This window comes from Chelonia mydas, chromosome 16, assembly GCF_015237465.2.
Source record: "Chelonia mydas isolate rCheMyd1 chromosome 16, rCheMyd1.pri.v2, whole genome shotgun sequence".
Classification (NCBI taxonomy): domain Eukaryota; kingdom Metazoa; phylum Chordata; order Testudines; family Cheloniidae; genus Chelonia; species Chelonia mydas.
In genome coordinates, this window is record NC_057857.1 from 19,114,524 (window position 1) to 19,140,717 (window position 26,194).

The 26,194-nt window shown below is 46.0% G+C and overlaps 2 protein-coding genes across 5 annotated transcripts; one reads left to right on the forward strand and one right to left on the reverse strand.

The window, feature by feature from the left end:
• The first annotated feature begins 192 nt into the window (after positions 1 to 192).
• Positions 193 to 20,639, forward strand: INPP5E (inositol polyphosphate-5-phosphatase E). 4 transcript variants are annotated; one of them, XM_037879462.2, is made up of 11 exons: positions 193 to 349; positions 2,629 to 3,706; positions 4,928 to 5,051; positions 5,936 to 6,033; positions 6,873 to 6,997; positions 7,774 to 7,893; positions 9,019 to 9,126; positions 9,270 to 9,431; positions 10,297 to 10,412; positions 11,687 to 11,823; positions 13,062 to 20,639. In XM_037879462.2, the coding sequence occupies exons 2-11, from the start codon at positions 2,859 to 2,861 to the stop codon at positions 13,192 to 13,194; spliced, it is 1,971 nt and encodes a 656-aa protein (XP_037735390.1). In that variant the 5' UTR covers positions 193 to 349; positions 2,629 to 2,858; the 3' UTR covers positions 13,195 to 20,639. The 4 variants fall into 4 exon arrangements, 3 of the variants coding, with proteins under 3 accessions (XP_037735390.1, XP_037735392.1, XP_037735391.1); XM_037879464.2 differs by having other exon boundaries at positions 11,687 to 11,866; positions 13,062 to 14,648; XM_037879463.2 differs by having other exon boundaries at positions 196 to 349; positions 2,635 to 3,706; positions 13,062 to 15,131.
• PMPCA (peptidase, mitochondrial processing subunit alpha) lies at positions 15,740 to 26,164 on the reverse strand. The gene is made up of 13 exons (XM_037879467.2): positions 25,956 to 26,164; positions 24,742 to 24,944; positions 23,956 to 24,035; positions 23,585 to 23,667; positions 23,212 to 23,306; positions 22,579 to 22,679; positions 21,444 to 21,707; positions 20,999 to 21,091; positions 20,520 to 20,638; positions 19,961 to 20,051; positions 19,281 to 19,343; positions 18,646 to 18,790; positions 15,740 to 17,358 (listed from the first exon to the last, which is right to left on the reverse strand). Exons 1-13 carry the CDS (start codon positions 26,006 to 26,008, stop codon positions 17,189 to 17,191), a joined length of 1,560 nt encoding a protein of 519 aa, XP_037735395.1. The 5' UTR covers positions 26,009 to 26,164; the 3' UTR covers positions 15,740 to 17,188.
• Positions 26,165 to 26,194: the final 30 nt, after the last annotated feature.

A 26,194-nucleotide genomic window follows, 5' to 3' on the forward strand; every position in this document is an offset into this window, starting at 1 on the left:
TTTTGTAAGCAAGCAGCCCTTACGTGAGGTGAAAGGTGGGGGACCCAAGCCAGATCAGACTCCTGCGAGGGGCACCGTGGTCGGGAGCGGCTGAGCCGCTGCTCGCGGCAAAGCGAGGGCTGGCGGCTGGGCGGGTCCGGTGCCTCCACGCCCCCGCGGCGCTGCGCCGGGGCCGGGCCGGGCCCCCGGGGCTGAGGGCGCCGGTCCCCCCTCCGGGCGGCAGGGCGCGCTCGCGGCGGGCTCCGGCCCTCGGAGCCGCGGCGGCTCGTTGTCAGGGGCGGCCCAGGCCCGCGGCTGCCGAGCGCGCCGGTTGCTAAGGCCGGGCCGCGGGCTGCTCGCTGGACTGGAGGTGAGGGCGGCGCCGGATCCTCCCGCGGGGCCCCCGTCCCACCGCGGCCGCCCCCCCCCCCCCCCGGGTCGCTCGGCCTCTGACTCGCCCCCCTGCCCGTAGGGTGACTGAGCCCCCCCTCCCCGCCCCTGCTGGTCTAGACACGGGGTCCGCAGCCCGACCCCCCCCCCCGGCACTTCAGTGTCTGATCACACCCCGCGGGCACTGCCCCCCCCAAGCTGTGTGTCCCCCCTACACACACACAGTGTGAGTCCCACACACACACACAGGTGTGTCTCACTGCCACATCGACAGACACAATCTCTGTGTGTCCCCCCTACACACACACACACACACTGGTGTGTCTCACTGCCATATCGACACACACAATCTTTGTATCCCCCACACACTGTGTGTATCCCTCCCTACACACACACACAGTGTGAGTCCCACCCATACACACGCTGCCTGTGTTCTCCCCCCCACCACACACAAACACACTGGTGTGTCTCACTGCCATATCGACACACACAATCTTTGTATCCCCCACACACTGTGTGTATCCCTCCCTACACACACACACAGTGTGAGTCCCACCCATACACACACTGCCTGTGTTCTCCCCCCCACCACACACAAACACACTGGTGTGTCTCACTGCTATATTGATAGACACAGTCTCTGTGCCCCCCCATCTCTATCTTGCCCCCCCCCAATATATATAGATGCACACAGTATCTGTGTCCCAGTCCCCATATGCACACACACTTGGAGTGAAATAAGTGGTTTTTATCACTAACACAATGCTCTGGCACTATCAGCCCTAGCTATGGGCGTTCCTGCCCCAGAAAAGGGGAGTTGGTGGGGTGGCCTTTCCTAACCATGCTGTTTAGACTCTCTGTCCATTAGGTCACTGAAAAGTCCCAGCCCCTTTGGATAAAAATAGCTTCCCCAGGCTCTGGGAGCCCACCCTTTTGTGGGGTAGCATAATGTTACAGTTGAACAGGAATTAAGGCCCAATCTGGAGTCCTTTTCTTTAGCCAATAAAGAAACCCTGCCTTTATTCTCTCCAGACTCTTATGCTACTCCAGTCATCATAGTAGCTTTACTAAAATTTTATTATTTGCATTACCAGCAGAACTTCTCTTACAAGTACCTTAGAAAATAATCTGTGGTATGGTGATTTGAACCCAAGAGTCTCAAAGGGTTTTAGATTATTTTGGTTTAGCTCTAAATTGGTTAGGAACCGTAAAATGAAGTAAGCCGCGCTTAAGCCAAAATAAGAGCGGTTTGCACCAGTTCAACAACTTATGCAAGCTTGTGTGCAGGTGAGGCGTACGTTTCATAAGGCTCCTCTGAGGCAGGTAAGTAGTAGAATGCCCATTTTACAGGTGAGTAAATTTCTTCCGAGAGGTTAAAAGGTCATAAAGCTCCTAGTAAATGTTTGGTGCCATATTAATAATAAATAATCAGTGGTGAATCCAGGAATAGAATATCATTCCAGACTCCCAGTCACTGGAGAACATACACATGTTGACCCTATACATGTTGAGAAGATTAAGGTAGCATTCAGGCTTGATTGATATTTAACAGAATAACTCTGACAAGATTTGCATTTCACCCGTCAGGTGAGACTGCTGAGCAATGTAGTGAAGTATTGCAATTTGCTTGTAGCTATCTGGACAAGCACCTTGCCTTTCTATGGTAAGAAGTTGTTTTGTGGATCCCAAGATTGTGTCCCATAGAGGGGCACATATAACGCCTAATGCTGCTGCAGCTAAGGGAGAGTCTTCTTCAATTCAAGTGGTAGTGGCCTATGTGTTTTGCAGCGACAGGTCTACCTTAATTGATTATGGTGATACGGGATCATTACAGAACCTAAGATCATTGAAAACTTACTGATTTCTGATGCTGAATGTTTTACCTACCTGTATTACGGAATCAGCACACAGTGTGACCATTTGAAAGCCTAAAAGATTAAGGTGGTAACTTGTATGTGATTTTAATTTTCATTTCCTGCGCTGCTAAAGTGAACAAACATCCTGTCTTATAAAACGCACGGTGGGAATTTACTTCCAGTTCTGTCACATACAGCCCTTGGGAAGTCACTTCACTCTTCTGGGCCTAAATTTCCCCTTCTGTAAAATGGAAATAACACTGACCTTTTTTACAGGGGGCTTGTTAAGGTTTGCAAAATGCTTTGAGATCCTCTGATGGAAGAGGCTATGCAACAGCATGATTTTATTGTGTTTATAGTATACGGCTCAGCAGGTTGTTACAGTTCTGTTTCTTTTGGGCAGTTGCAGGTTTCTTACCTCTAAGGCTTTTCCAGCCATGCATCTTGCTACTCACATAACTTTCCTGTATTCCTGGCAAAAGACTCATGTGTATTCACATTCCTGATCTCTGTGTTTCGGTTCAAACTCCTGAACTTACCATGCTGCGAGCCAAAACTATACAGTAAAGGAAGATGACTCTTTGAGGGACTGACTCTATGGAGAGGGGTCCATAGCTGGTACATGGGAGGAGAATGAACCCTCCAAATGGATTTTCCCAGCATGCAGTGGCATGTATTACTTCAAGCACAGAGGGCAGAGTACTACAGGACCAGCAAGTGAAGAAGACTGGTGGAGCTATGAGGAAGGAGGCTGGTGACAGCAGGGTGCTTGCACTTGAGGACCATCCAGACATAGAATCCTTTTTAAATGACACCTTAAGATTTCCCCCTGATGAAATCAAACCCAATATGAAGATTAAATCTGTCACTCCAAAGCCTCCCAGGAAACCCAGGCTAGCGCGAGCATCATCTCTTGATGAGAAAAGCTGGAGGAGGAGGAGAGTGTTTAGAACGAGTCTGGAAAATCTGATCGATCCCAATGAGACAAGCTCCTCCAATGGCTCTCTCCAGGAGTCGTCCCTGAGTCCTCCCACCAGGAGCAGAGTGGTACTCAATGGCGAACAGGGTTCTTTGCACAACTTGCAGGATGCCTCGGAAGCGAGCCCTTATGGGAAGAACAAGGGTAGCATTTCAGATTCCGAGAAACAGGTCTCTGAGGTTCCCAGTGCCTCTGTGGGGCTTATGCAGGGGAAAGAATCTTCAGGCAGCAAACCCCGGCTGTCCAAAATAACACCCCCTCGACCACTGCCCCCCCTGGAACTCAGCGTGGCCTCTCACGTGCTGAGGACAGCTAATAGGATCGACTCAGATTATATGGATTACCAACATTATTCTCAGAGCAGGTTTGAAAGGTTGAGCAGCAGCCTGAGTGACACCGGGCTTCACAACAGTGGGATGGTCTGCGATAGCTGTTCCACAGACTCCATGAAGTCTACGTTCAGCCTGCTCACCCCCCTTCGTGCCAAGGATGTTCGAAACAGGTATATTCTCCTTCTTTTCATAGCAGAGAGAATACAGTATTTGTTACTAGATGGCCAATTGCCTTGCAGAATTCTGTTTGTCTGGAATAAGTAACTTGACCAGTGAGCAAATTATCATTAGTTGTTTGTTCCCTTATATTTACTGTCATGGGAGGGGCAAGTTTTTGAATGGCTGCTTTATGGCAAAGCTCCTCAGAAGAGCAGCATGCTAGGAAGAAACACTGGGGCTGGATCAATGTGTGTCCAGGAAATGCGGGGAATATTTTGAGAGCACAAGCATAACGTAGAAAGTGCAGTCGCTGGCTGTATTAATCAAGGTTTAGAATCATAGAGCTTCCTGACACCAACCTGAGCATTGGTCAGAGGCTGACTGGGGATCGCTTGAGAGAATTGCAAGCAGCTTTGGCAGTGCTCAGAGAGCTCTCTAAATGGGATGTTGTAACTGAAAAGAGTGTTAATACAACTTGGCTGTTTAAAAATGTCCTTTCTGGTTTAGTATATAGTCAGGAAACTTGCATGCTGTGAAACAGGATGCTGAGTGTTCTGTTCCTTCATAAGAAGACCTCTGAGAACTCCAAGCTACTCTGCTTTGTTTTGTGTGCTTCATATCTTTCGTGTCTCATGCTTATGGCCTGGTGCCCCCTCAGGCGACGATGATGTCATCAGATTTGCCAAGCTAAAGCAGGCTTGGCCAGCTCAGTACTTCACTTCAGTGAATATGAAAACCCCCAAGGAGCACCTGGTGCTGCAGGAAGTAATATTAGTGATTCAGTAGATTTCATAATTCCTGCTGAGCCGTTACTGAAGGGTGCCCATGTGTTATAGGAGAGTGAGTAGAACTGTGCTGCTAGAATTGTTGTCTCTTGACTAAGATATCAAACAACCCTGACCACTTGTGTGTGTTAAAAAACCTTGAGGCACTTTTCACAAGAGAGTGTATGGATCCTGGTGTTCTGGCCAGATTCCTCTTTCGGTGTCATGTCTTCTCTCCCTGGAAGCAACTCAATATTTAATGCTGCATTTCTGAGGGCTGTGAATATTAGCTCATTTTTTAAAGGAACTTTTAATACACAAAGTACTATACAATGTTAAATATTGTTAAGATTTGGGTCTGTTCTTGAGTGATGCAAATTAGGATTCCAGCAACCAGAACATTTGCTTATATGTCTTTTTAATAATATGGAGTTTTTAAAAATTCTTTTCCCTCTCCTTGTTTCACAGAAGCTATTTGGAAGGCAGTCTTCTAGCTAGTGGTGCATTGCTGGGAGCAGAAGAACTGAGCAGATATTTTCCTGATCGGAGCATTGGAATATTTGTGGCCACCTGGAATATGCAAGGCCGGAAGGTGGGTACATGAATCTCCTGAATTTGGCTCTTGGCGATGCATATTTCCCCCTGTGTTTGTTAAACGGACTAGCGCCGCTGCTTCTTGCGAAATTGTCACTTTCAATATATTTATGATGTTGATCTTCATCTGCCTGAGTAGCTTAGTCTCTATGGCAGCTCAGCCTTCCTCCTGTGTCCTTGGATCCTCTTGCACATGCTCAGTTGAGCAGATGTGACTACTGTAATGGTGAAATTCTGTGACCTGTAGTATTTGATATATAGCAAGCAGGAAGGTGGGAGCTGCTGCTTTTTTATTAGTATTGTGAGTGCTCCCTAGGGCCTCAATTAGGATTGGGGCCCTATTAATCTGTGTGATGCACAACTGCTTATGGAGAGAATGTCTCTGAAGGGGAACATAATTGTAACTACATCTCTGTACAGCAGAGAAACCTGAGATTGCCTCAGCCAAGTGACTTAGGGACGGAGCCAGAGAGATTGAGGATCACTAGGTGAGTTTAACGGGGGAGGCAGGTTCAGGACTTTAAAGAGGTCTGTATATAGCCTCTAAACTCTTCTTAAATAAATATCCGAGAGAAGTTAAAAATACACACTAGGCCACGGCATTCATTGTGTGACCTTGACCAAAACTCTTCACCCCTCTGTTTCTCAATTTCCATATCTACAGCATGGGTACCATGATGCTTAGCTATGGGGCAGGGAGGTTATTAGACTTGATTAATGTTGAGCGTCTCAGATCTAAAATGCTATGTCAGTGCAAAATATTAGCAGTGGTTGTAAATGATTTATTAACTCATTCAACTTGAAGTCTTTCTGGATTTTCCCTCCCCTCCTTTTCCAAATGCTAGCATAACGGACGCTGTGCATCTCTTCCTTTTTTTGTAGGAACTTCCAGAGAATCTGGATGACTTCTTGTTCCCATCGGATCCTGACTATGCCCAGGACATGTATGTTGTTGGCGTTCAAGAAGGCTGTCCAGACAGGTAGCAGAAACAGTGTAATGCAGAGCCACCCTTGTCACTTGCTAATCACTGCAGGTTTTTTTCTTCTTTTTAAATTAGTTTTCAATACACCAAAAGGGATTAGAATTGCCCTTGTGCTTTATTTATATTTCATAAATCTGTGAACTCCTCAGTATAAGGAGAAAACGAGTTCTAGAGGGTGTCTTTATTTAACCTCATAGTAGTCCTAACCACCTATCATCACCCAAAGTTTGGGCTCGGTACTCCTCTCACTGAAAGCAGTAGCAAAACTCTCTTGATTTCAGTGGGAACCTTCAGCTCTGCTGCTGACTTGTGTGACCTTAAGCAGGGTCGCTCCCCAGGGTACAGTTAGGCATCAGGCTGGCTGAAAGATGCTGTGGATGTGCATTCATTCTTAGCATCCTTCCAAGAATTTCAGAATGCCCTCTGGCAGTTCCTGTGATCTATTGATATGTAAAACTATGTCAGAGTAAAGTTGCTGCATGCAACCAACAAGGTGCTTATTGTGTTTGCCTATAGGTTTTATACGTCCTCAATTTAAAAAGCTGTTTGTCCTCAGATCAGCCCAGTGCACCATTGTTTTGGCAGAGGAGGTTTGCCGTGAAAACCCTAATATGGTAGCAGTTGCTGCACCCTCACACTGTTGGCTCCCCCCACTGCCTGCTCATTCCATTGTCTTCCTCATCACCATCACCTTCCTCTCATCACCAGTGGGCATAATTGTGGCACCTCCCAAGGGCTACATCTCTCTCTCCTTCTGCCCAGAGACTGACAACTCTTCCCCTCCATGTTGTCCTGTAGTTGTGATGTAGCCATGGTGCTTTTGTTGTCTCCCATAGAAGAGAGTGGGAGATCCGTCTGCAGGAGACGCTGGGGCCCCATTACGTCATGCTGTACTCAGCTGCACACGGAGTTCTCTACATGTCAGTGTTCATAAGAAGAGACCTCATCTGGTTCTGCTCAGGTACGTTGTTAATTAAGCGCTAGAGATTACAGAGAGGGAAAAATTGCGCTGTCACTGTGTGGGACAGGGAGGCTTGTAATGGTGGGTGGAAACCTCAGAGTGGCATCAGTTAAAGGTGTAAATTCTCCTTACCTGCTGAAAGTGTTTGTGATGCCCAAACTCTGATCAGTAGCCTGCCATGCCAAATAGGACCAGGCCTTTTGAGAGCTCCATGGGGGTTGTGAGCGCTAAGCACCTCTTGGGAGCAGGGTAACCTATGTATTTATTATGAACCACAAGCCGGAGGGGATGGCTTTTAGGACTAAACCGCATGTTTGAAGCCTCTGGACTCCCTTCAGTTCGAGGTTCATCTGCCACCAGGATGGGTGCATCCTTCCTCCTTCTGTGAAGGCTAGATTCCCAGATAGAGAAGCTGAGTGACATTTGTTTTGCTGTGTGTGTCTCGCAGATGCCACCTTGACAGCAGAGGTCCTGTCTGTGCCACATGGACCTTCACAAACCTGTGGCACTTGCTAGGTGTTTTCCCTACATCCTGAGCCAGTGGTGGTGTGTGTTCCTGCTAACTGCCTGGCTGGGGCCTGGCTGGAGGGCGGGTGTACTGCAATGGTGCATGTACAGTTTGTAAAGTGAGCTGGGATCCTCGGAGCCCTATCAACAACGCAACAGCCTGATTAAGTGACTGCCCCCCCTCCCTTCCCCACCCTCTTTCCTCCCCACAATGCAGTTTCAACAGGCTTCCTGTAACAGCAGCAGCTTCTCTTTCCTTCTCCCTGCAGAGGTGGAATATGCCACTGTGACCACTCGCATTGTGTCTCAGATCAAAACCAAGGGAGCCCTGGGAATCTGCTTCACGTTCTTTGGGACTTCCTTCCTCTTCATCACGTCCCATTTCACATGTGAGTCAGTTACATACTTAACACAAATGTCCTGCTTGGGGGGCGGAAATTGCTTCACCTGGCTTACAAGATACTTGTGCCCATTTGCTGTATTACTTACTGCTCTAAGGCTGACTCCGACGTGGAGCTACTGTGTTTTGCTCTTGGCAGTGGTAAAGTGTATGAATTCCTTATTTTAATCTCCTCTTTGCCATAGCACACCCCACCATTTAAGCTGTGAGCAAACCCAGTGTAGAATGAACTCCTTCTTGGCATGTCTGAACTACTGCTTCTGCCTTCACTGCGTTTCTGAGATCTGAGCCTTTCGCTCTAACCACACAGCTAAATCCTCCTCTTCTGGCTTTATTACTGTAAGCTCCTCTCTGGTCTTCCAGCACTCACTCTGCCCCCTCCAGTTCATACAGAGAAGAGCTGCTAAAATCCTCTTGCCTCTCATTCCATCCCACCTGCTTTGAATCCCTCCACTGACTCCTTTCTTCTCCGTTGCATCAAGTTCAGGCTCCTTGCTTTTGAGGTTGCTGCTCCTCATATATCTCCCTTAGTCTCTCATAGTTTTGTCCCATCCCTATCTCCTCCACTTTGCCAGTGATGCCAGGCTTTCGCCATTTGTCCAGCTCTCCCACATCTGTGTCTCCTTCCACGCTCTCCCCTCCATAAAGAATGAGGGCTGGTCTACAAAATGACTCCCCTCCCCTCATTTAAATCTCTTCTGAAGATCACTCCTACCGACTAGGTCACCTCCTTGTACATTACATTAATGGATCCTGAGAGTTAACTGCTCCTTCATGCAGAGGGGTGGTGGTGCATAACGACACTGGATTTGAAGCTGGGGATTGCAGGGTTGGGAAGTATGAGGGAAGGGAACTCACAAACCAAACTTCTATTGACACACCAAATGCTCTGTATGTTGTGTTCCCTTTCCCTATCACACCTGTCGCTGCCTTTTTAATTTGTACCCTCTTCAGGGTAGGAACCATCTCATCCTACATGTTTAGAAAGTGCCCAGCACATTTTGGACTCTACCACAATCTACATAATAATGATCCATGGCAATTGTATTTATATTCTGCACAAAATCTCCATCTTTCCACATGAATTTGCAGTGTTTATGCATCTCTCTTTCAGCGGGGGATGGTAAAGTGTATGAGAGGATACTGGACTACAATAAAACCATCCAAGCACTTGCACTTCCCAAGAACGTCCCAGATACAAATCCCTATCGATCCAGCCCTTGTGAGTAACTTGATGTGAACAGAATCCGTGTGTGTGTGTGTGCGCATGCGCATGCGTGGCTAGTGGAAGGATTTGTGGGTTAACTTGCTGCTCCACCCCAAAGCAGAAATCGGGCTGATGGCCTGTCTCACTTGGCTTTGCAGCTGATGTCACAACTCGGTTCGACGAGGTGTTCTGGTTTGGAGACTTCAATTTCCGACTAAACAAGGATCGTGAGAGCGTGGATTCAATCCTGAACCAGCATCTGGAAAAAGACCTGTCCAAGCTACTGCAGTATGACCAGCTCATTAAAGAAATGAATGATGGTACTTGCTGCCTTCCCCTCTACTGCTAGTCCCCACTGACTGGAGATTTCCAAGCATGTGAATGTCTACAGCCTGCTCCTTACTTCTTGGATAGCCACTGAAATAAGTGAGGGCGTTGTCTCTGGGAAGGGAAAGCCAATAGCTTTCAAATCTAATCACACTTCCAAGTAGGGGAGTAGGAATGTGAATTCTTGGGTTCTGCCTGACATTCCACATGCTCCTGCCAAGGTAGTCAATTATTATTAATCACGTCGATTATGGTGGTGCCTACAGGCCAGCCAAGACTAGGTCCCATTGTGCCGGTTGCTGCACAAACACAGGGTAGAAGATGGTCCTTGTCCCGAAGAGCTTACAGTCTAAACAGACAAGAGAAACGCAGGGCAGAACACACAAGTGAACAATGTGATGGCAGCAAATGTCATGTTAATTCCGCCACCTGGCTCCTAGTGCCCCTGGAGTTGGGAGAGTCTCCCCTGCACTTAGGTGGGGTGTGCCTTGCCTCTCTTCACTGCTCTGTAAACTGGAGAGAATTCCCACCTGTCTCACAGGGGTGCTTAGAGCTGATTGATTTGCAAAGCATGCAGAGGGTTTCAATGGAAGGTACCATAAACATGCCAAGTATTAGTTCTCCAGTCTTTTAAATATTCCCTGATTAGAGATTCACCCTTAATTTGAACAGACTTTAGCTAACCCCCCAGTTATGCTGTCTGGGTCCGGTTTTGTAGCCCTGTAAGTTACTGGTTTAGTTTCTAGCTGATTGGTAAACTGCTTTTAAAATGTGTGTTGTAAACGTCCAGATGCTGTTATGCTTGGTTACTAGAGAAGAATCACTTTGTTCTTCATACTGCCTCCCCTTCCCCTGCAGGGGCTATTTTCAAAGGGTTCCAGGAGGCTGCCATTCATTTCCGTCCTTCCTATAAGTTCGATATAGGGCAGGATAGCTACGACACCACTTCCAAGCAGAGGACGCCTTCATACACGGTACAGGGTTACTTATAAACACGCTTCTGGGGAGGGAGTGGACTAACAATCCTTCTTGGCCACTGTACCAAGTTCTCTACTCATGGCTGGGGCTCCTCCTCCTGACTGCATCTGGGAAATGGCTCTGCGTGGTCTGACGCCCTTCCTGCCGCTCGGGTGTCCTCTCTCATGCTCCAGGGTTGCGGTGCTTCCTCTTTATGGCTTGGCCCGCCGGCCAGGTCACTAGAGTTTCACTGGTGGACCGGCTATCATTCCCAGCAGTCCTCCAGTTCAAGACTATACCACTTCCCCAGTGGAGGATCGGGGAACCTGGGCCCATGCACTAATCTGGGTTCCAGGTCAGGGAATCTCGAATCATTGACCACGGTCTGCACCATCCAAAACCTTGCTGCTATTTCCCTGGGCCATTTCCTGCTCCACCTCTACAAGGCTTCCGCTCCACAGCCCTTCTGGGTAAACCCTGCCTTCATGGCTTCTACTCTCCCCCTGGGTCTCCTCCTTTCCCTCTGTAAGCCCAAAGAATGACTACAGGCTTCCTGGCCTTATACCAGCCCCGCCTGCTCCTGCCCAGCTGCTCTTCAGTCTCTCTCAGTGCTTGCTTGTCAAGCCTAGCTCTCCCTCACGTGGGCCTACTTAACCCCTCTGAGCCACATTAACACTTTCCAGGCTAGTGTGGGGTGAACATCCCATCACAGCTGGATAGCAGTTCTGTTGCTGTCTATGGGAGGAAATCCACCTGTCCTGGGGGACTGATAGGGATGCTCTTCCCATCGCTGTGTGTCTACCTGATCAAACAGCCATGCTGGAAACTTCCACATCACCCCAAGCAGAGTGGCACATAGGGGTGAGCTAGGGGAAGGGTCAGTGGGTCCTCAGATATATGGATCCAGGATCCCCAGTCCCCTGCCAGATAGGAGGTGAGATGCGGCAGGGACAGCTATCCCTCTTCGAGTCCAGAGGGTCAGCCATGTAGGGCATGGAAGCTCATTGAGAGGGAATTCTCACCAAGACGTAGAGCTGTATGCAAAGCAGATCCTTGGGTTTGCAGTGCCAGATATGCATGCTCCAGTGTGCTGCCTCCCTCCCAGGGTGCTGGGGCAGGGGAGAATGAGTCCTACACAGAACTCTGAGTTCCTTTGATTGCAAGGCCCTTCTAAAAGTGGAGGGTTTTAAATTAACCTGTGTCTTTAGTGAACAAGTATTTCTCTCCAGAGCAGATAGGCAAAGGGGAGTGACCATCTGTTTCCCTCCTTCTTTCTCTCTCGGCCTCCCAGGATCGAGTGATCTACAGGAGCCGTCACAAGGATGACATCCATGCCGTGAAGTACTCCTCCTGTTCCGTGGTCAAAACATCAGACCACAGGCCAGTGTACGGGCTGTTCCGGGTGAAAGTCAGGCCCGGTAGAGACAAGTCAGTGACCTGTTTGTGCATCTACACATGTGATCAGGCTGCAGTGAGTTCCTAGGACATGTTTCCTGTCAGGAATTTGTGGCTTATGTTGTCACAAGAGCTCCTGAGATGGAATGAATCCCCTGTAACTCACTGCAGTGTATTTGGGTGATTTCTGTGTAACGTTTGGACCCAGTGCCGAAAACAATAAAAAGCATTTAACCCAGCCTGGCAATAGCAGAATCCCTCCTGCCAGTCCCCTTGGTCCTTCTGAGGGAGATAACTTGAGCCCAGTGCATTTACCACATAGGCATGCTCACCTGAGAGACAGTTCTCATTGCCCTTTATAGAGGAAATAGGGGGGCTGCCCTTCTCCCCTTGCCCAAAACTTCCTTATCCCCCTCCCTAGAAGTGGTTGTGTTTCAGTAGAGCTAGTTGTCTCCCTTGTGAGTTGCATGCCCAAGTAATTAAAAATGGTAAAGAATCTATAAATTAGAAAACAGTGCTGACTGGGTGTTTGGGCAGTCAGTGCAGTTAAAATTGCTGTTTGCTCGGTTTCAGATGTGGGCGGGTTTGTGCCTGCCAACCCCCAGAACTCAATAGGTACTCTGTTCTGGGGTGGGTGAAATGTGACAATGTCAACATGATAAATACAGAGATGTTGCTGATTCCATGAAGGCAGACAGGTTTGGTGCATTGCTCCCATTCTTCTGCTCCCTGGCTACAGGATGGGAAGTAATTTATGGGCTCAGGAGGAACAGGAAGGCTTTCCGACTCTGCATAAGTAAACTCCATCTTAGCCTGAGCGAAACAACGGGGATGAGCTGTGGAGCCGTACACATTTCAGAGTGACTTTTCTTGGAAGTCAGATAATGAGACTTGCAGGAACAGTTAATAGTTAACCAAACATTTATTGTTTCTTTTATCTATTTGACTGACAGTCATATGTTTAAGGGCCCAGTGCTGACAGCCACTTCCTCATGTATGTCTCCCATTAATACTGGAAGTTTCATGCTTAGATTGAGGGTGTTTCCTTTTTACTACTCAATCTAGCCTCTCCAAACAAGCCTAACTTGCTGCGACGGGTAGAGAAACATTTAGTTTAACTTAATGTTAGAGCAACAGCCAGATGCCTTAGTCCAAGAGAAAATGGAAAAGTTCATTCTTGTTACTGTTGGGTCCTTCACTAATCATGGAGCTCTAAGCCAACATAAGTTTTGCACATTGCACAAATCTAACAGCTTTTCTTTATATTTTAGCATCCCGCTTGCTGCAGGGCAGTTTGACAGAGAACTTTATTTAATTGGAATAAAGAGACGAATTACAAGGGAACTTCAGAAGCGGCAGGAGATAAAGGACCAAAAGTCCAGCAGAGTCTGTACTGTTTCCTGACCTTAAAGCCCAGCAACAAGCTTGTAAATGGTGCCCTGGAGGAGGATTTCAGACCCAGGCAAAGACGACTTGATTCCATGTCTGCAGAGGTACAGCTTAAGAGGAAGGGGTCTCGGTTTGAGTACCAGTTGCTGTGGCCTGTGCCAAATGTCTTAAACTTCAGCTCTCAAGTTTCATTTGCATGAGCTCATCCAAGGAACTTGAGTGCTTTATTGCTGAAGAGAAAGGGAGTAAATATTCAGAACAGAGGCCCCTGCTTATTCAGTCAGGTCACTTTTAGCAAAACTTCCTTTGCAAGCAACAGGATGCAGTTAGGTGGTGATTCTGGCCATACCCAAGACAAGATGCCCCACTGGGTGCATTGTATTACAAGCGGTCTTGGATTGGAGCGGTTACTCAAGGACATTTTGCAAAAAGGAGACAATTGTGGTTCCATCTGTTCTATTCAGTCTGTTCTGGCTACTTGCTTTGTAAGTATCCATCTCAGGAGGTCATTGATGTCAGTTGTTTATTTCTTTACCTATAGCCAAATGTATTCTGTAAAATACCTAAGGGGACCAACTAGAGAACCTGAGCAGTCTCTCTCCCAGGTTGATGCTTGCTCGTAATAGTTTTGCTGTTGTGGGCCATTGCAGCAAGATCTGTATGGATGTACAGTAATCAAAGTGCATTTGAGATGGCCTTTTAATTAGTATTTATTTTTACTACTTCTGTTGTTGCTAAGGGTGCATATTAATCTCTCAAACGAGCACACGTCCTCAGATAAAGTCAGACTTTCTGAACCAATGTTCATATAATTTATGGATCCTCTGCAGTGGAGATCCAGTTTCTACTTCAGTGAGAAATCGGCTACAAGCGTGCGGCAGCAAGAGACACTGCAGCTGAAATCAGTGGCCTCCGTGGCGTTAATGTGTAAAAATCCAGCAAAAAGTGATTTACAGTAGAAGTAAAGACCACACTAAAGAAAGCTACTTTGGGGTGGGAGAAAAACGTGTTTTGACCTTTGGGAGATATTCAGAGCAAGAACCAGGAATCAGAATAACTCAGTTCTGTTCTTTCTCTGATTCTCAGTTTGGAGAAGTTATGTCCCCCCCGTTTCCCAATCAGCAAAATGTGGATTCTTCTGGAGGTAAAGGCACTCTTAAGTGTCAAGTATTACACTGGTAAAATGTACGTGACAGTTAATACAGTAAAACTTCTCATGGGCATACCTTGCTTGAATCATTAGCTAAAGCTGACACTTTTTAAACCACATTACTACTGAAAATACAAAGCAAATGATTTGGAGGAAGCTCCATTGTAATTAGGTATTTTGCAATCACCTACTTTCACAATAAACCTTTGGATGAAAAGATATTTTAGAACATGAACAATATCGTGATCATTCCAAACTCTGAGAAGAAAACCTATGAGAAGTACTACCCTTCATTGGTAATAAATTAATCACCTTTTCATGTTTTCAACAAAAATGTTGCTCTCAGTAATCGTGTGTCAATGCCTCCTTGAGCAAAACTTTCATTGAGGTATCTGAGGATAGAATTGTTGAATGTGTAGGAGAGCAAATGAGAATTGGCTGCTTTATGGAAGGAACATAAGGCTCAATCCTGCAAGGTGCTGAGCATGCCAACCCCGATCCAGCAAGACTGAAGTCTGGGGGACTACTCACATGCTTAAAGTTGAGCACATGCTTAAGTGCTTTGCTCAACTGACCTGAGCACCATATGGAACTGAGTCTTTAATGTATCTCCCCATCCCCTTTGAAAAACACATCAGATTTTGGTTTAAGTGATATTTTCATACTGCAAACATAGCCTAGAAATTAAATTATAAAGAAAACTTTCTCTCAGTTTTCAGCATTTTTGTGTTAAAGCACCTGTTAGTGTGTTTTCTGTCCCAATTTCTGTTTACAAATAAAATGAGGAGCAGATTTACTCATACCTCAAATGGCATGGTTTCTAAAATTAAGCTTGTTACTGAGAGGTAGATTTGCTGTGGGAACAGTACTAAGCTATAAAAGGGACCTGCTGCCCATGTGCCATAAATCCTTTGCAGAGAGAGTGAAGGTTCCTGGGTACGTGCAGTAGTGAGACGATGCATAGCCCTAAGCCTATGGGACCATGCACATGCCCAGATAAATAGCCCACAGAGTGAGACAGAGCCTCTGAATTTAAAACCATCTCTGTTTGTGCATAGGACAGGTCCAGCCGTCAGTTTTAGCCATTTTTTTTTGGTTCCTTAAAAAAAAAAAAAGCCAACAAAACTGTGCACCTTAGCTAGAGCCGGCTTTGTTGCTGAGCAACAGCAGAGCTGAGTTCTAGTCAAAGCTGTGACATGTGCTTACTGCCCGGGTGGCCTAGGGCTAATCATGTCATCTTTCCTCAGCTGTAAAGGAGGACTTGCTTCTTGCTTGCCTTACTAAGCGTTAATGGATTAGTTTAAAAGCACTTCATTAACTATCAATTTAAAAGCCTTCTAGAAATCCATTAAGAGTTGATAACTTTCTAAACTGTCATAGTCACTTTGCTCACTTACTAAATCACACCCATTCATTTCATTGCCTTTATTTGTTTCCTTGACAAACACACGCACCACAACTGACAGGACAAAGCGGTATGTTTTACAACACACCATAGGTTCAAAAAGCGGCTGCATTTTGTTAGTATTAACACCACCACTTTGGGCCTGTTCTCTGGTCCAGAAGCATGTACAACTTCCACTCACATGAATGGATGTGTGTGTGCAGCCAGTAGCTGCCTCTGAACCTTCTGCTCCGTTTGATCACTGATGCAGAGTCATTTAATGGCAGCACTGAACAATTTCACTATTTATGTCTAGAAAGGGCAGAAATATGTATATAACTGGATATTACATCTCACCTGTCAAAGGTAATGGTTTCTTGTGTTAACCCTGTTATTGTTGGTATTCGTATATGGATTTCTTCTTATGGGCTTTTAGTAAGAACCAATTACCTTCAAAACTAAGCTCTTTATACAAATCATTGTCTGTTTGCTGACAACATTTAATTCAGCTTAATCTTTCCTGGGGAAATAGGCAGTTATCAGGGTAAATTGCTTTTCTGTTTGCGAGAAACCATGAGTTGCACTTAAGATTCAACCTAATTTCAAGTGAGCGCTGTGTGGCCACGTATCTACCACCCCGCACCCTTCACAGGGGGATCTGTCTGAAAGCTGTAACTAAGTAAGTATGTTATCCATGATACATCTAACGAGAACATGCAGCAATCTTGTTCAGATTATTGAAGGTATTTTACAAAAGCAGCGAATATTTACATTTTAAAATGAAGTATAAACTCAGAACTTTGTCATGGGGACAGATTGTTCTACTGCCCTCCCTTCAACGTGATTACAGGTTTATACATTCTCTGGCCTAAGAAGCATCACGTTAGCACCTTACTTTAGCAATACTTGTAACAATCCTCCCCAAGTGACAGTATTACTACTCACAGTCTACAAGATTGGAGGACAACGGATTTATGAAATGTAACTCTGCCTAAATCTATTCCTTTCGTAAGGAATACAACACATTTTGGGCTACAACCACCAATGCTCAGACCTATCAAGAAAAAGTAACATGAACACACTTCCCTTGCAATACTGGATATTTAAAGCAAGTGGTAACTGTAAGATCTTGGCTAATTCATCAGTATGTGTAGCCCTTTCACCTGTAGTGGTTTAGGTTTGCTTTGCCACACTGTTATTCAAGGTGCCAAGAGAAAGGCCTACACACACAGCCTTCCGCGGAAGGCAGAAGAATTTATTGATGGCCAAAGTGGTCATTCAGAGCTGGGTCCGCTCTGTAAGCTTATACCAGCATGAATGCTTCACATTCTGAACAGCTGAAGCCGTCTCAGCTACAAGAAAAGTTCCATATTTACACCATGTGTATGTAAATATTCTTTTTTGCAGTGACATAATCCAAAGAACAATATGTATATAAAAAAGTAAGTCTCCTGTTCTATACAGCATTTGCTGCTTTATCGAAAAAGCCGATACATCCTAGGTAGCCGCCCGTCCTTACTAGACAGTGCTGCTTGAATGTGTTCATACGTAGGCAATTCCGTCAAGTCACCCAGTGCAGCCACGGCTGGTTTGTTACGAAGCATTTTAGCAACCACTCTCTTGATGTCATTGGGTTTCACGTTACCTGCAGACGATGACAAGAGCTATTTCAAATGCATTTTAAACAGAGATAGAAGCTTTGCCCTGAAGGCAGAATAAATTTCATCATGCTGGATCTATACTTGGAATGCCTGCATTTTAATCCCAGCTCTGAAACTGTGTGTCAGATTTCTCCTTCTGTCAAACGAGAGCACCAAGCTAGCTAGCTCACAAGCAGTTGAGGGTTACTTTGTAAGATGCTTTGAAGATATTAAGTTAATTTATTACAAGTATGCCCAGTTAAAGGGGGACAGGTTCACAACTGCATTTCCCTCTGATTTTTAACTGTTAAATAATTGCCACAATTGTTCTGAGATCAGAGAAAACCTTTTTTGATAGTGCTTTTGTCAGGCCAGTTCTGCTGGTCAGTTGCTCTGGTTTTAGTACACAAACCAGCCCGTATCACTCACGCACTATGCCCCACCCAAGAGGGCCTCTCTCAGTAATGACAGCAGCAAAGCTGAAATAAATTGAGAGGCAACACAGATGACAGAAGAGACAGGAATGGGGAGGAGGGGCAGAACTGGGCCTAGGTCTGTTCGCAGGGGCTACTCTCAGGGCTGCCCATAAAAGCCTTATGGGGCTGGCTCTTAAAATTAATTTAAAAATCAAATTGATGGTGTCTCTTTAAGCCTTGCTTAGTGTAAACACACCCTAGGGCTGCGGGGGCAAAACGAGCACTTCCATTTGCACTGTCACCCTCCCTCCTAACACCCCGTGAAGTGAGAAAGGTAGTAATTCCTGTTCTACAGAGGGGGAAACAGAGGATCAGAAACATTAAGTGGCTTGGCCAGACACAGAGCAAGTCCATGCCACAGCTGGGATGGCCTGGCTTCCAGTGCATTAGACAAAAAGGGCCTAATCTGAAGTCTTTCCGTTGATTTAAATGGGTATTGGCTCAGACTTCATCGCCTCACTAGTTACATTTGCTGTCTATATTTGAAATACCATCAGCAGCAAGGTGAGCTGGGCATTTGCCCCAATACTGACAAACAAATATTTAATCCTTAGAGCGACTGCTGCCATTGAGGGATTCTGCTGAAACATCCCTGCCCCCCACTCTGGGGGTTAAGAGCCCATAGGAGCCCCACCCTGCTGAAGAGTTGGACCAGAACTGCAGAGGTGGCACCCTACCAAAAGGTCCTGTTTTATCAAGGACAGGATGTAGGCGTTTATCCCACCCGAACTTGCGAGGTAGCTCCTGCCCGAAGGTATCAGCAGAGTGCACCTACAGCCCAGCATGGTCAGCGCAAAGTCAGTGGGGTTTACTCACCGATGAGAGAGCACAGCTCATGAGGGAGCTTTCTTGTGTTTGTTGCCAGCACTTGCCTTCCTACATCCTCAAAGATAACAGGCCGGGATTCTAGGTTCATCATAAGCATGGATTTCAGCTGGGTCTTTGCTCGCTCCAATTCTACCTGTATGGCAACAAAATACAGCAGACTGCTTTAGACTGGTCTCAGGACTGGAAACTACTCTACCTGCTGTACACAGTCATCATCCTCCAGGAATAACTGGGAGACATCAATATCGCATTCTGCTGTCAGCATAAGTCTGGAGCTGGGGGTAGTCTAAGGAGGTGGGGTTTTTTAAAAGGAAAAGGAAGGTGCTTAGTAAGTTAACAGAAATGGTTCCAAATTGAAGTGGCGTGAAGTCAGGATTGGGCAAAGGGTCCCTTCTTGTACATAGATATTTGACACCCGTACATGCAGAAAATTGATCTACAAACACCTGCCTCCTTGTGGAGATGCTCTTGTGATTACTAGACTATTAAAGACATGAAACACAGTCACTAGAAAATGTACATTCAAAATCTTACATATGAAATTCATCAGCCTAGCTAGGGCCCATCACCATGGTATTTCAGTACTGAGACTATGTGCATAAAACAGAGTTTGGGCAACTTGCCTCTCCCACTGCTCCCGCCATTAAAATGAACTCTCTTGTGATTATTTCCACCATTTCTCGGACCTGTAAAAACAAGCAAGTCTTTGAAAGAAAAATAGAATAATGCCTGCCCATTTTCTAAACTCGGGTTTAACCAAAACAAGAAAAAAAGATCAAAAACCAGCAATCAGCAGGGCGTGACTTTCCCTTTTCTCCTTTTAGAGTCTGAAAGATTCAAACCCCTCCCTCGCTGAACTGCATGAGTACAGGAAAATTGTTGTAGGGTACCACAGAAGCAATTCCCATCACTGAGAATGGAGCTTTGCCAGAAGGGGAGTGAGGCTGTGCAGAGCACTTGAGCCATTTGGGGAAGATGTTTATAGCAGTGGGTCAGGAATACATAAGCCCAATTCATCTTTATACATAGTCAGCTAAGTGGGAAAATAGGATTCTCTCTTCCAGAGTGGTGACCTTTCACAATGCCAGTAACATTTTATAGTTAGAATTGGCCATTATGAACATGCAACCCCACTGCAAAACAACATATCGTACCCTGTAGTTGTGAATGACAAAGTTTGATGTGTTATATGCAACCGATAGTCGTTTTTTCCATATTATCATTAAGCGGTTATCTGAAATTAAGTCAGTGACAGACTTACCTTTTATGAATTTATGGCTTGGGATATAGAAGAGCCACATACCTGTCGAGGATCTGCACTGGCATGAATACACAAGAGACCTGTATCTTCATAACTGTGATGATAAGAGGTTGCATTATACATCCAGTGATGCCTGTAAGTACAAGAACATGCATCTGAGTACTCTGTAACTAACAAAAGACAATACACTCCCTGCTTCATCTTCAAGATAGGATTCCCAAATGCTGATGGCAATTCAAACTATCAGTCCAATGTCTCCGCTCCCCTGACTATTTTCTTCTGTGCATGTCTGCCTTCTACTCCCCTCCCCACTGTTTCGACAGGAGGAGGATACTGTGCAGGAACAGCTGCATCAACTGCTGATTTTCACAATTTTTTCTCCCCAGCTGAAGACTTGGGCCAGTGGAGGATGACAGGATCCCAGGGCACCTGAGTGCTCAGTTGAACGACACCCACCTCCTCCCAAATAAGCCATATCTGCTTCTAAGAGCCAATTTTTAAAAACCGGACATATTTAGGCTTTCAGGTGAGGCCTTCCATTCAGGGCCCTCATCAGAGACGAGTCCTTTGGCAGCATTCCTTGAAAGGGAGGTAAACACACCTGTTGAGCACATTAAGATACAGACGGGTGAACATGCCCTTGCCAGGCCCTCCGGCAGAAAAGGAGCCACCGCCTCCCATCATCATGTTTAATACAGCAAAGGGAATGAAGTCTTCCTCCTGAATCACAGTGAGAGAGTCAGTGGAGCTGCAGTGCCTCTCGGTGCTCAAAGGGAAGTGGAAGAGGGAAAATACCAGGAGAAATGCCCCGATGAACACAAGAAGCCATGCAAATATTGGTGCATAGCTCCAAGATCTAACTAGCGATACACGTGATAGCACACTCCTGCATTTGAGAGTCTGATGGCAAAACCTTTCCCAGCCTCCCACCAGGCTACTGCTGGAAAAAGCTCCCTTGCTACCTGCATGCGTCTGTACTCTCAGACACAAAATAGCTCCAACTTTTGAACAATGACATGGTTGCTCAAGGTTTTGCTAGTTTAGGGTGTGCACAGCAGTGACTTTTGGGACAGTGCTTACCAAAAACGAGCAGCTTTCTAACCCAATCATGATGTGGGTCAGCTCAGGGATTGGGGTAGGACCCAAACTCACATCCGACATGTCTTTTTCAAGCTGTGGGGAGAGAACAAATTAGGATTGAATTTCACCTTCAGAGCGTGGCCTGGTAAATTACAGAAATCAAACGAGTTGCCCAGCAGCAGCCACAATGGGCGCACACAGAGCTGTTAGAAGTGCAGGCTTATGAACTTGCATCTGCACAGCAGGCAACTGCGTGTACAAATGAGCACTAATGTAATTAGCTGTTTTGTCGGTACAAATGCTGCTTATCACAAGTCAAGAGGTGCCTTTTTGAAAACGAAGACCTACCACGATGAATGAAAGCAAGGGAGTTCAAATCTATTACTGTACTTTAACACAAGAGGAAGTCGCATGATGCACTGATTAGTTCTTGCTTTTATTTTACCTTGATGATTCCTCCTGTGTACTGTGCAACTGATTTGTCAACTTGCTTGGGTTTCTCGCTTCTCCACACGGGATCTACACCAAGCAAATACTTCCTGGCACACTTGACCAACTGCTCGTGCTCTATCCCAACCCCAGCCAACACCATCCGGTCAGGTGTATAGTAATTCTGCAGATATGAATGGAGCACTTTCCGATCCATTTTCTCTAGGTTTTCCACGGGGCAGAACCTGTTGAGTCCCACGGTGTTCTCCCTGTAAGCTGCCTATTGGGAGCGTGAACACACAACCACCCTTAGTTTAGAACACACAATGCTTTATTCTCCCTCAAAATTATGATGTGAGCCTTCCTTTGCCCCTAGGCTAATGTAGATGCAGTAAGAGAGGGAACACATACTGAGCATCATTTCACTTGTGCCCTGCCCACAAAGATAAGTTATAGCAGGAGAGGATTGGGTAACTGTCAGGTTTGAAACATCTAGACTAACTGGACTCACAGGATCAACAAAGTCCTTCATTCTTTTGAGGAAGGTACAGTAAACTTAATGGACTCAATGTACATGGCACTTCCAGAGGCTTTAAAAATCGAAGACCCTCTCTGCTGTACATGGATATTAATGATATCATGGCCCTTTTGTAAGAGCAAGGGTTTGTCCAGTTTCTATAGACTATACTTTCAGGGGCAGGATCCCACCCGCCTCAGCAGAACCAGTGCCCAGACTTCAGTGGTACTAGATGAATAGCTTGGATCCTTGGGGAGAAAGAGCACTACATAAATGTAAGTCATCATCCTGAAGGTGCGAACAGGAAAAACAATGGAATGCTGGAAACGGGAAGTTCTAAAAGAAGCATGAAGTCCAAGTATCAAGCACACTATACAAAGATGGCAGTGTGAATAAGCTCTGGTTTATGTTGGAACCTTAACTGCCCCTTTCTTGACTTTGTACGTCATGCAGAATATAGGATTTCAAAATGGAGGTGTAAGCAAAATGCTCCCCAAATTCCATGTTAGCATAATAAAAGTGTGTTTATAGACCAGATAAAAAGCACCAGTGAAATTAAGTAAAGGGTGAGAAAGAAACTGCATAACATATTGCAGAGAGCAATGTGTGCGAGACAAACCCCACAGCAGTTTACCGCATGTATCATCTCAGTTAGTAGAGGCTCTGGATCAGGTCTCATATTCAGATCTTCGAGCTCAAACTGCACAGCCATTCGAGTCATCTCAATTTCTTCATCTACAGCGAGATAAAACAAAGGCTATGAACCACTGTCCAAAGTATTGAATAGGTAATTAACTCCCTGGGTCCTGCACAGACAACGAGGAGCACTATGGGATCTTGGCTCCAGCAGAATCTCTGAGGTCCAGAAACAAAGAAGCCCAAATCAAGAGGGGTGGGGGAAAGAATCCATACACACTATTCAGTCTTAAGTAAAACACTGAGGCTGATAGGAAAGCAGCAGTAGATTGGATCCATTTTCAGACTAGGGCAATATTATTCTTTGTTCATCTTCTCAGATGAAAGCAAACAGTCTAAAACAAACCCTGTTGCTAGAAGGAAGTGGAAATGACTGGCCTGTCTTATTAGCATATTAACTTTCATAATAAAAACACTCTATAGCAATTTAATGTTTGCTCTAATCCAATACTCAACACAGACTTTGTAAAGTCTTTAAATCAGTAGGATGTAATGAACGATAGTACTGAAATAATTTTGTCATGTGATGTCCACGTATCCTTTCCTGAAACAGTGACTGAGATTCTCACACCTGATAACCTGGGCTGTAGTACTACATCAGCCAGTAGACTGACCACAGTGTCTAGGCCTTTGGCATCAGCAGAAACAGCATACATTGTGGTATCCCTGCAACACAAACAGATGTTTTGCATTCAGTTTACAAGTGGAATATATGAACTCCTGGCAATATTTGCCCATTACTTTGAAGATGGTAAAGCGCTAAAATTCCTTATTTTATGTTCACACTAGCATCCTTATTGCAATTTGCCACAAAGAGATTACTCTTGCTATTCAAAAACAAAGTCATTGTTGTGGTGGAACAGAAAATCAAGTTCAGTCATATGTCACTGTCAGCAATCATGACAACTATTCATGCATGGGGAAATACAGAGTAAGATTTGTACCTTGATGCCTGACAATCACAAATACCCCCGTGCTTTTCCAAGGTGAGAAGAATTTCATCTTTGCTGCCAAACTGGGCTGTAGACTAACCAAAAGGAAAAAAAAAGTGTTAAGGCTTATGAAATGTGTCTATTGACCATTTGTTAGTGTGATCTAATAAACTGAAGCACTTTTCTTTTTTTCCCCACTTGAAGCAAATAAATAAATAGAGCTTGAGCTGCATTCCTTGAAGTCAGTAAGAATCTTGGGTGCTCAAGGAAAGCAGACTTGGGCCTTCTGAGAATAATTACAGCCACACTAATAACAGGTTAGGTTTTTTGTAAGTATTTAACACAGAGGCTTTAGGAACCTTATCGTCACAAACAATACTTACAGAGAAAGCCAACTTTTCCAAAAAGTGTGAAATGCCGCTAAGGTATTTTGCTTCATGTCTTGATCCTGAATTTATAAGAACTTACATAAAAAAAAAAAATTAAAAAAAGTTAATATTTATTTTAACCCCATAGCCTATTCACTGGTTTTACAAGCATGAGAAAGCATATGACTAGCGAAGACCACCTCAATTTAAAACATCATAATTTCAATGCATTCGATTATTTCTAAGTAAATATTTAACTACCATATCGCTAAGGACTTAACTTCACTGCAAATTTCATTTGAGTTATAACTCAAGTGTTGCTCCTGTCCCCACACAAAACCCCTTGACTCAAGTGAGGTGCTTTTAACTCAAGTTGGCTGGCCCACTGGAGTATAGGCCAAAACTCAAGTTAACGCAACTTATCAGCTGCCAACTCTGCCACTTGGTACAACTCTAGTGTTATTTTGCAGTGTGGCTGCTCTCGCTTGAGCTAGGCTAACTCAAGGGGAGTAACTCAAGCGTAGATAAGTTAACTGTGCAGTGAAGACAAGCCATTAGGTATGTCTGTATTGCGTTGGTACCTAAATATCAAAGCTGCTCCCAGTTAAGTCAATGGGAATTTGGCCACTGATGCCAAAGCAGGATGTGGTCCTCTATATACAGTAGATCCAAATGCAATGATTCCTAGATTCCAAAGCCAGAAGGGACAATTGTGATCATTGAGTCTGACCTGTATAACACCAGTCATAGCACTTCCCCTGAGCAGTGAGACTTGCCTGCTTGAAGTCATTCAGTACTTACTGCCTACAGTACAGAACTGTCCAAATTTGTTTTGTGACGCAATCCGCAGTCCGTTTTCTAGCGTTGTAACTTTGGTTTCAAATTTCTCCTGTCCGTCAACCGTTGCGAAGACAGGCTTAGGCACTCCAGGCAGAGGAGAAGTGAGAGGGACACTGGGGCAGCCACCACCACTGCTGTATTTTCTGTAGGCTGCCAGGCCAAACCTAGACCAATCATAGACGTTTGTATAAAAACACTAATCAGTGCACCGGACCTCAGTTCATCAAACAGGCTTTTAGTAACAACTGAGAGTGGATGCTTTGACTGTGAAGATTATGGCACTTCCCTACTTTGCTAGAGTGTTGAGAAGATAAAAATTCCCTCAGATACCACAATGCTGGGGCCCACATAAGTACTTAAGTGGATACATGGAATCAACTGGCCCTGATCTCACTAGTGACAGTCATACTGCCAGAAGGTTGCTGAGATTTCCAATTCTGTCCATCAAGGGCTGTTCAATGTCCAGCAAACTATGAAAGAGGCTAAAATGTTCCCATAATCGTGTGGTTGAGCGAATGGGCTTCTAGCCAAAGGAAAGCCCTGCATGATGCCCCAAGGGAAGGAGGCTGGGTAGGTGAGGTAGACAGATTTGCTTTCATTTATGCCCCCTTATTTATGGGCAGGTCAGGACCTGTGGGGATCTTGTGAGGTCACTGGCCGAAGAGCAGCTAGGGGTGTGCGGGGTCCTGAAGGCAGCAGCCCCGACGTAGATCTTGGGGGTCCCTGTCAGAGGAGAGCCTGGGGGTGGCACCCGGGTTCTTGGAAAGGTGATGGTGAAGGAATTAGGAGTCGCTGAGGAGTGGGTTTGGGTGGGGGGAGGTTTCTGGCAGGGGAGGGGACTCTTGGGGGTGTCTGGCAGCGGGCACTGGGGAGGACCAGGATTCTTGAGTCTCTGGCAGGAGGAAGAGCTCGGGGGGAGCAAGGGCCTTGGGGCCCCTGTCAGAGGGGAGGCTGGGGGACTCTCTGGGGGAAGGGTTATGGGTCACTGATGGACGGAAGGGTGGGGAGTCACTGGAGACTCCGGGGGGGGGGGAAGGGTGAGGGATCACGGGGGGCTCCATTGGGGGGGAAGCTAACGGGGGGAGTCATTAGGGAGCTCCAATAAGGGGGAGAGTGAGGGGCCACGGGCCGCTCTATACAACTACTCTTCGGGCGGGGGAGGAGGCAGCTCTCACCTGCGAACCGGGCCCCACGCGCCACCCCGAAACCGCACCATGTTCGCCGCCATCTTATGTCCGGGGAGCCCCGGCCTCCGCCTCCCCTTCCGCCCGGCTGCCCGGCACGGACACCACGCGGGTGGCGCGGGGCGGAGCTAAGCGCGTTCCGGGGGCGGTGCTTGCTGGTTGGTCAATGCCGGCGAGGGGTGGGGCTGAGTGTCCGGAGGCGGGTTCTCAGTGGTTAGCGCGGAGGCGGG

What these genes read in the sequence shown, in the direction of transcription:
- INPP5E (XM_037879462.2), top strand. Translation starts at nt 2,859, where the DNA reads ATGAACCCTCCAAATGGATTTTCCCAGCATGCAGTGGCATGTATTACT. An exon ending in GGAATATGCAAGGCCGGAAG is followed by an intron (nt 5,052 to 5,935) that starts GTGGGTACATGA and finishes CTTTTTTTGTAG; the next exon opens with GAACTTCCAGAGAATCTGGA. An exon ending in CATCACGTCCCATTTCACAT is followed by an intron (nt 7,894 to 9,018) that starts GTGAGTCAGTTA and finishes TCTCTCTTTCAG; the next exon opens with CGGGGGATGGTAAAGTGTAT.
- PMPCA (XM_037879467.2), bottom strand. Translation starts at nt 26,008, where the DNA reads ATGGCGGCGAACATGGTGCGGTTTCGGGGTGGCGCGTGGGGCCCGGTT. An exon ending in ACAGTTCTGTACTGTAGGCA is followed by an intron (nt 24,036 to 24,741) that starts GTAAGTACTGAA and finishes TTTTTATGTAAG; the next exon opens with TTCTTATAAATTCAGGATCA. An exon ending in ACACAGGAGGAATCATCAAG is followed by an intron (nt 21,092 to 21,443) that starts GTAAAATAAAAG and finishes CTCTCCCCACAG; the next exon opens with CTTGAAAAAGACATGTCGGA.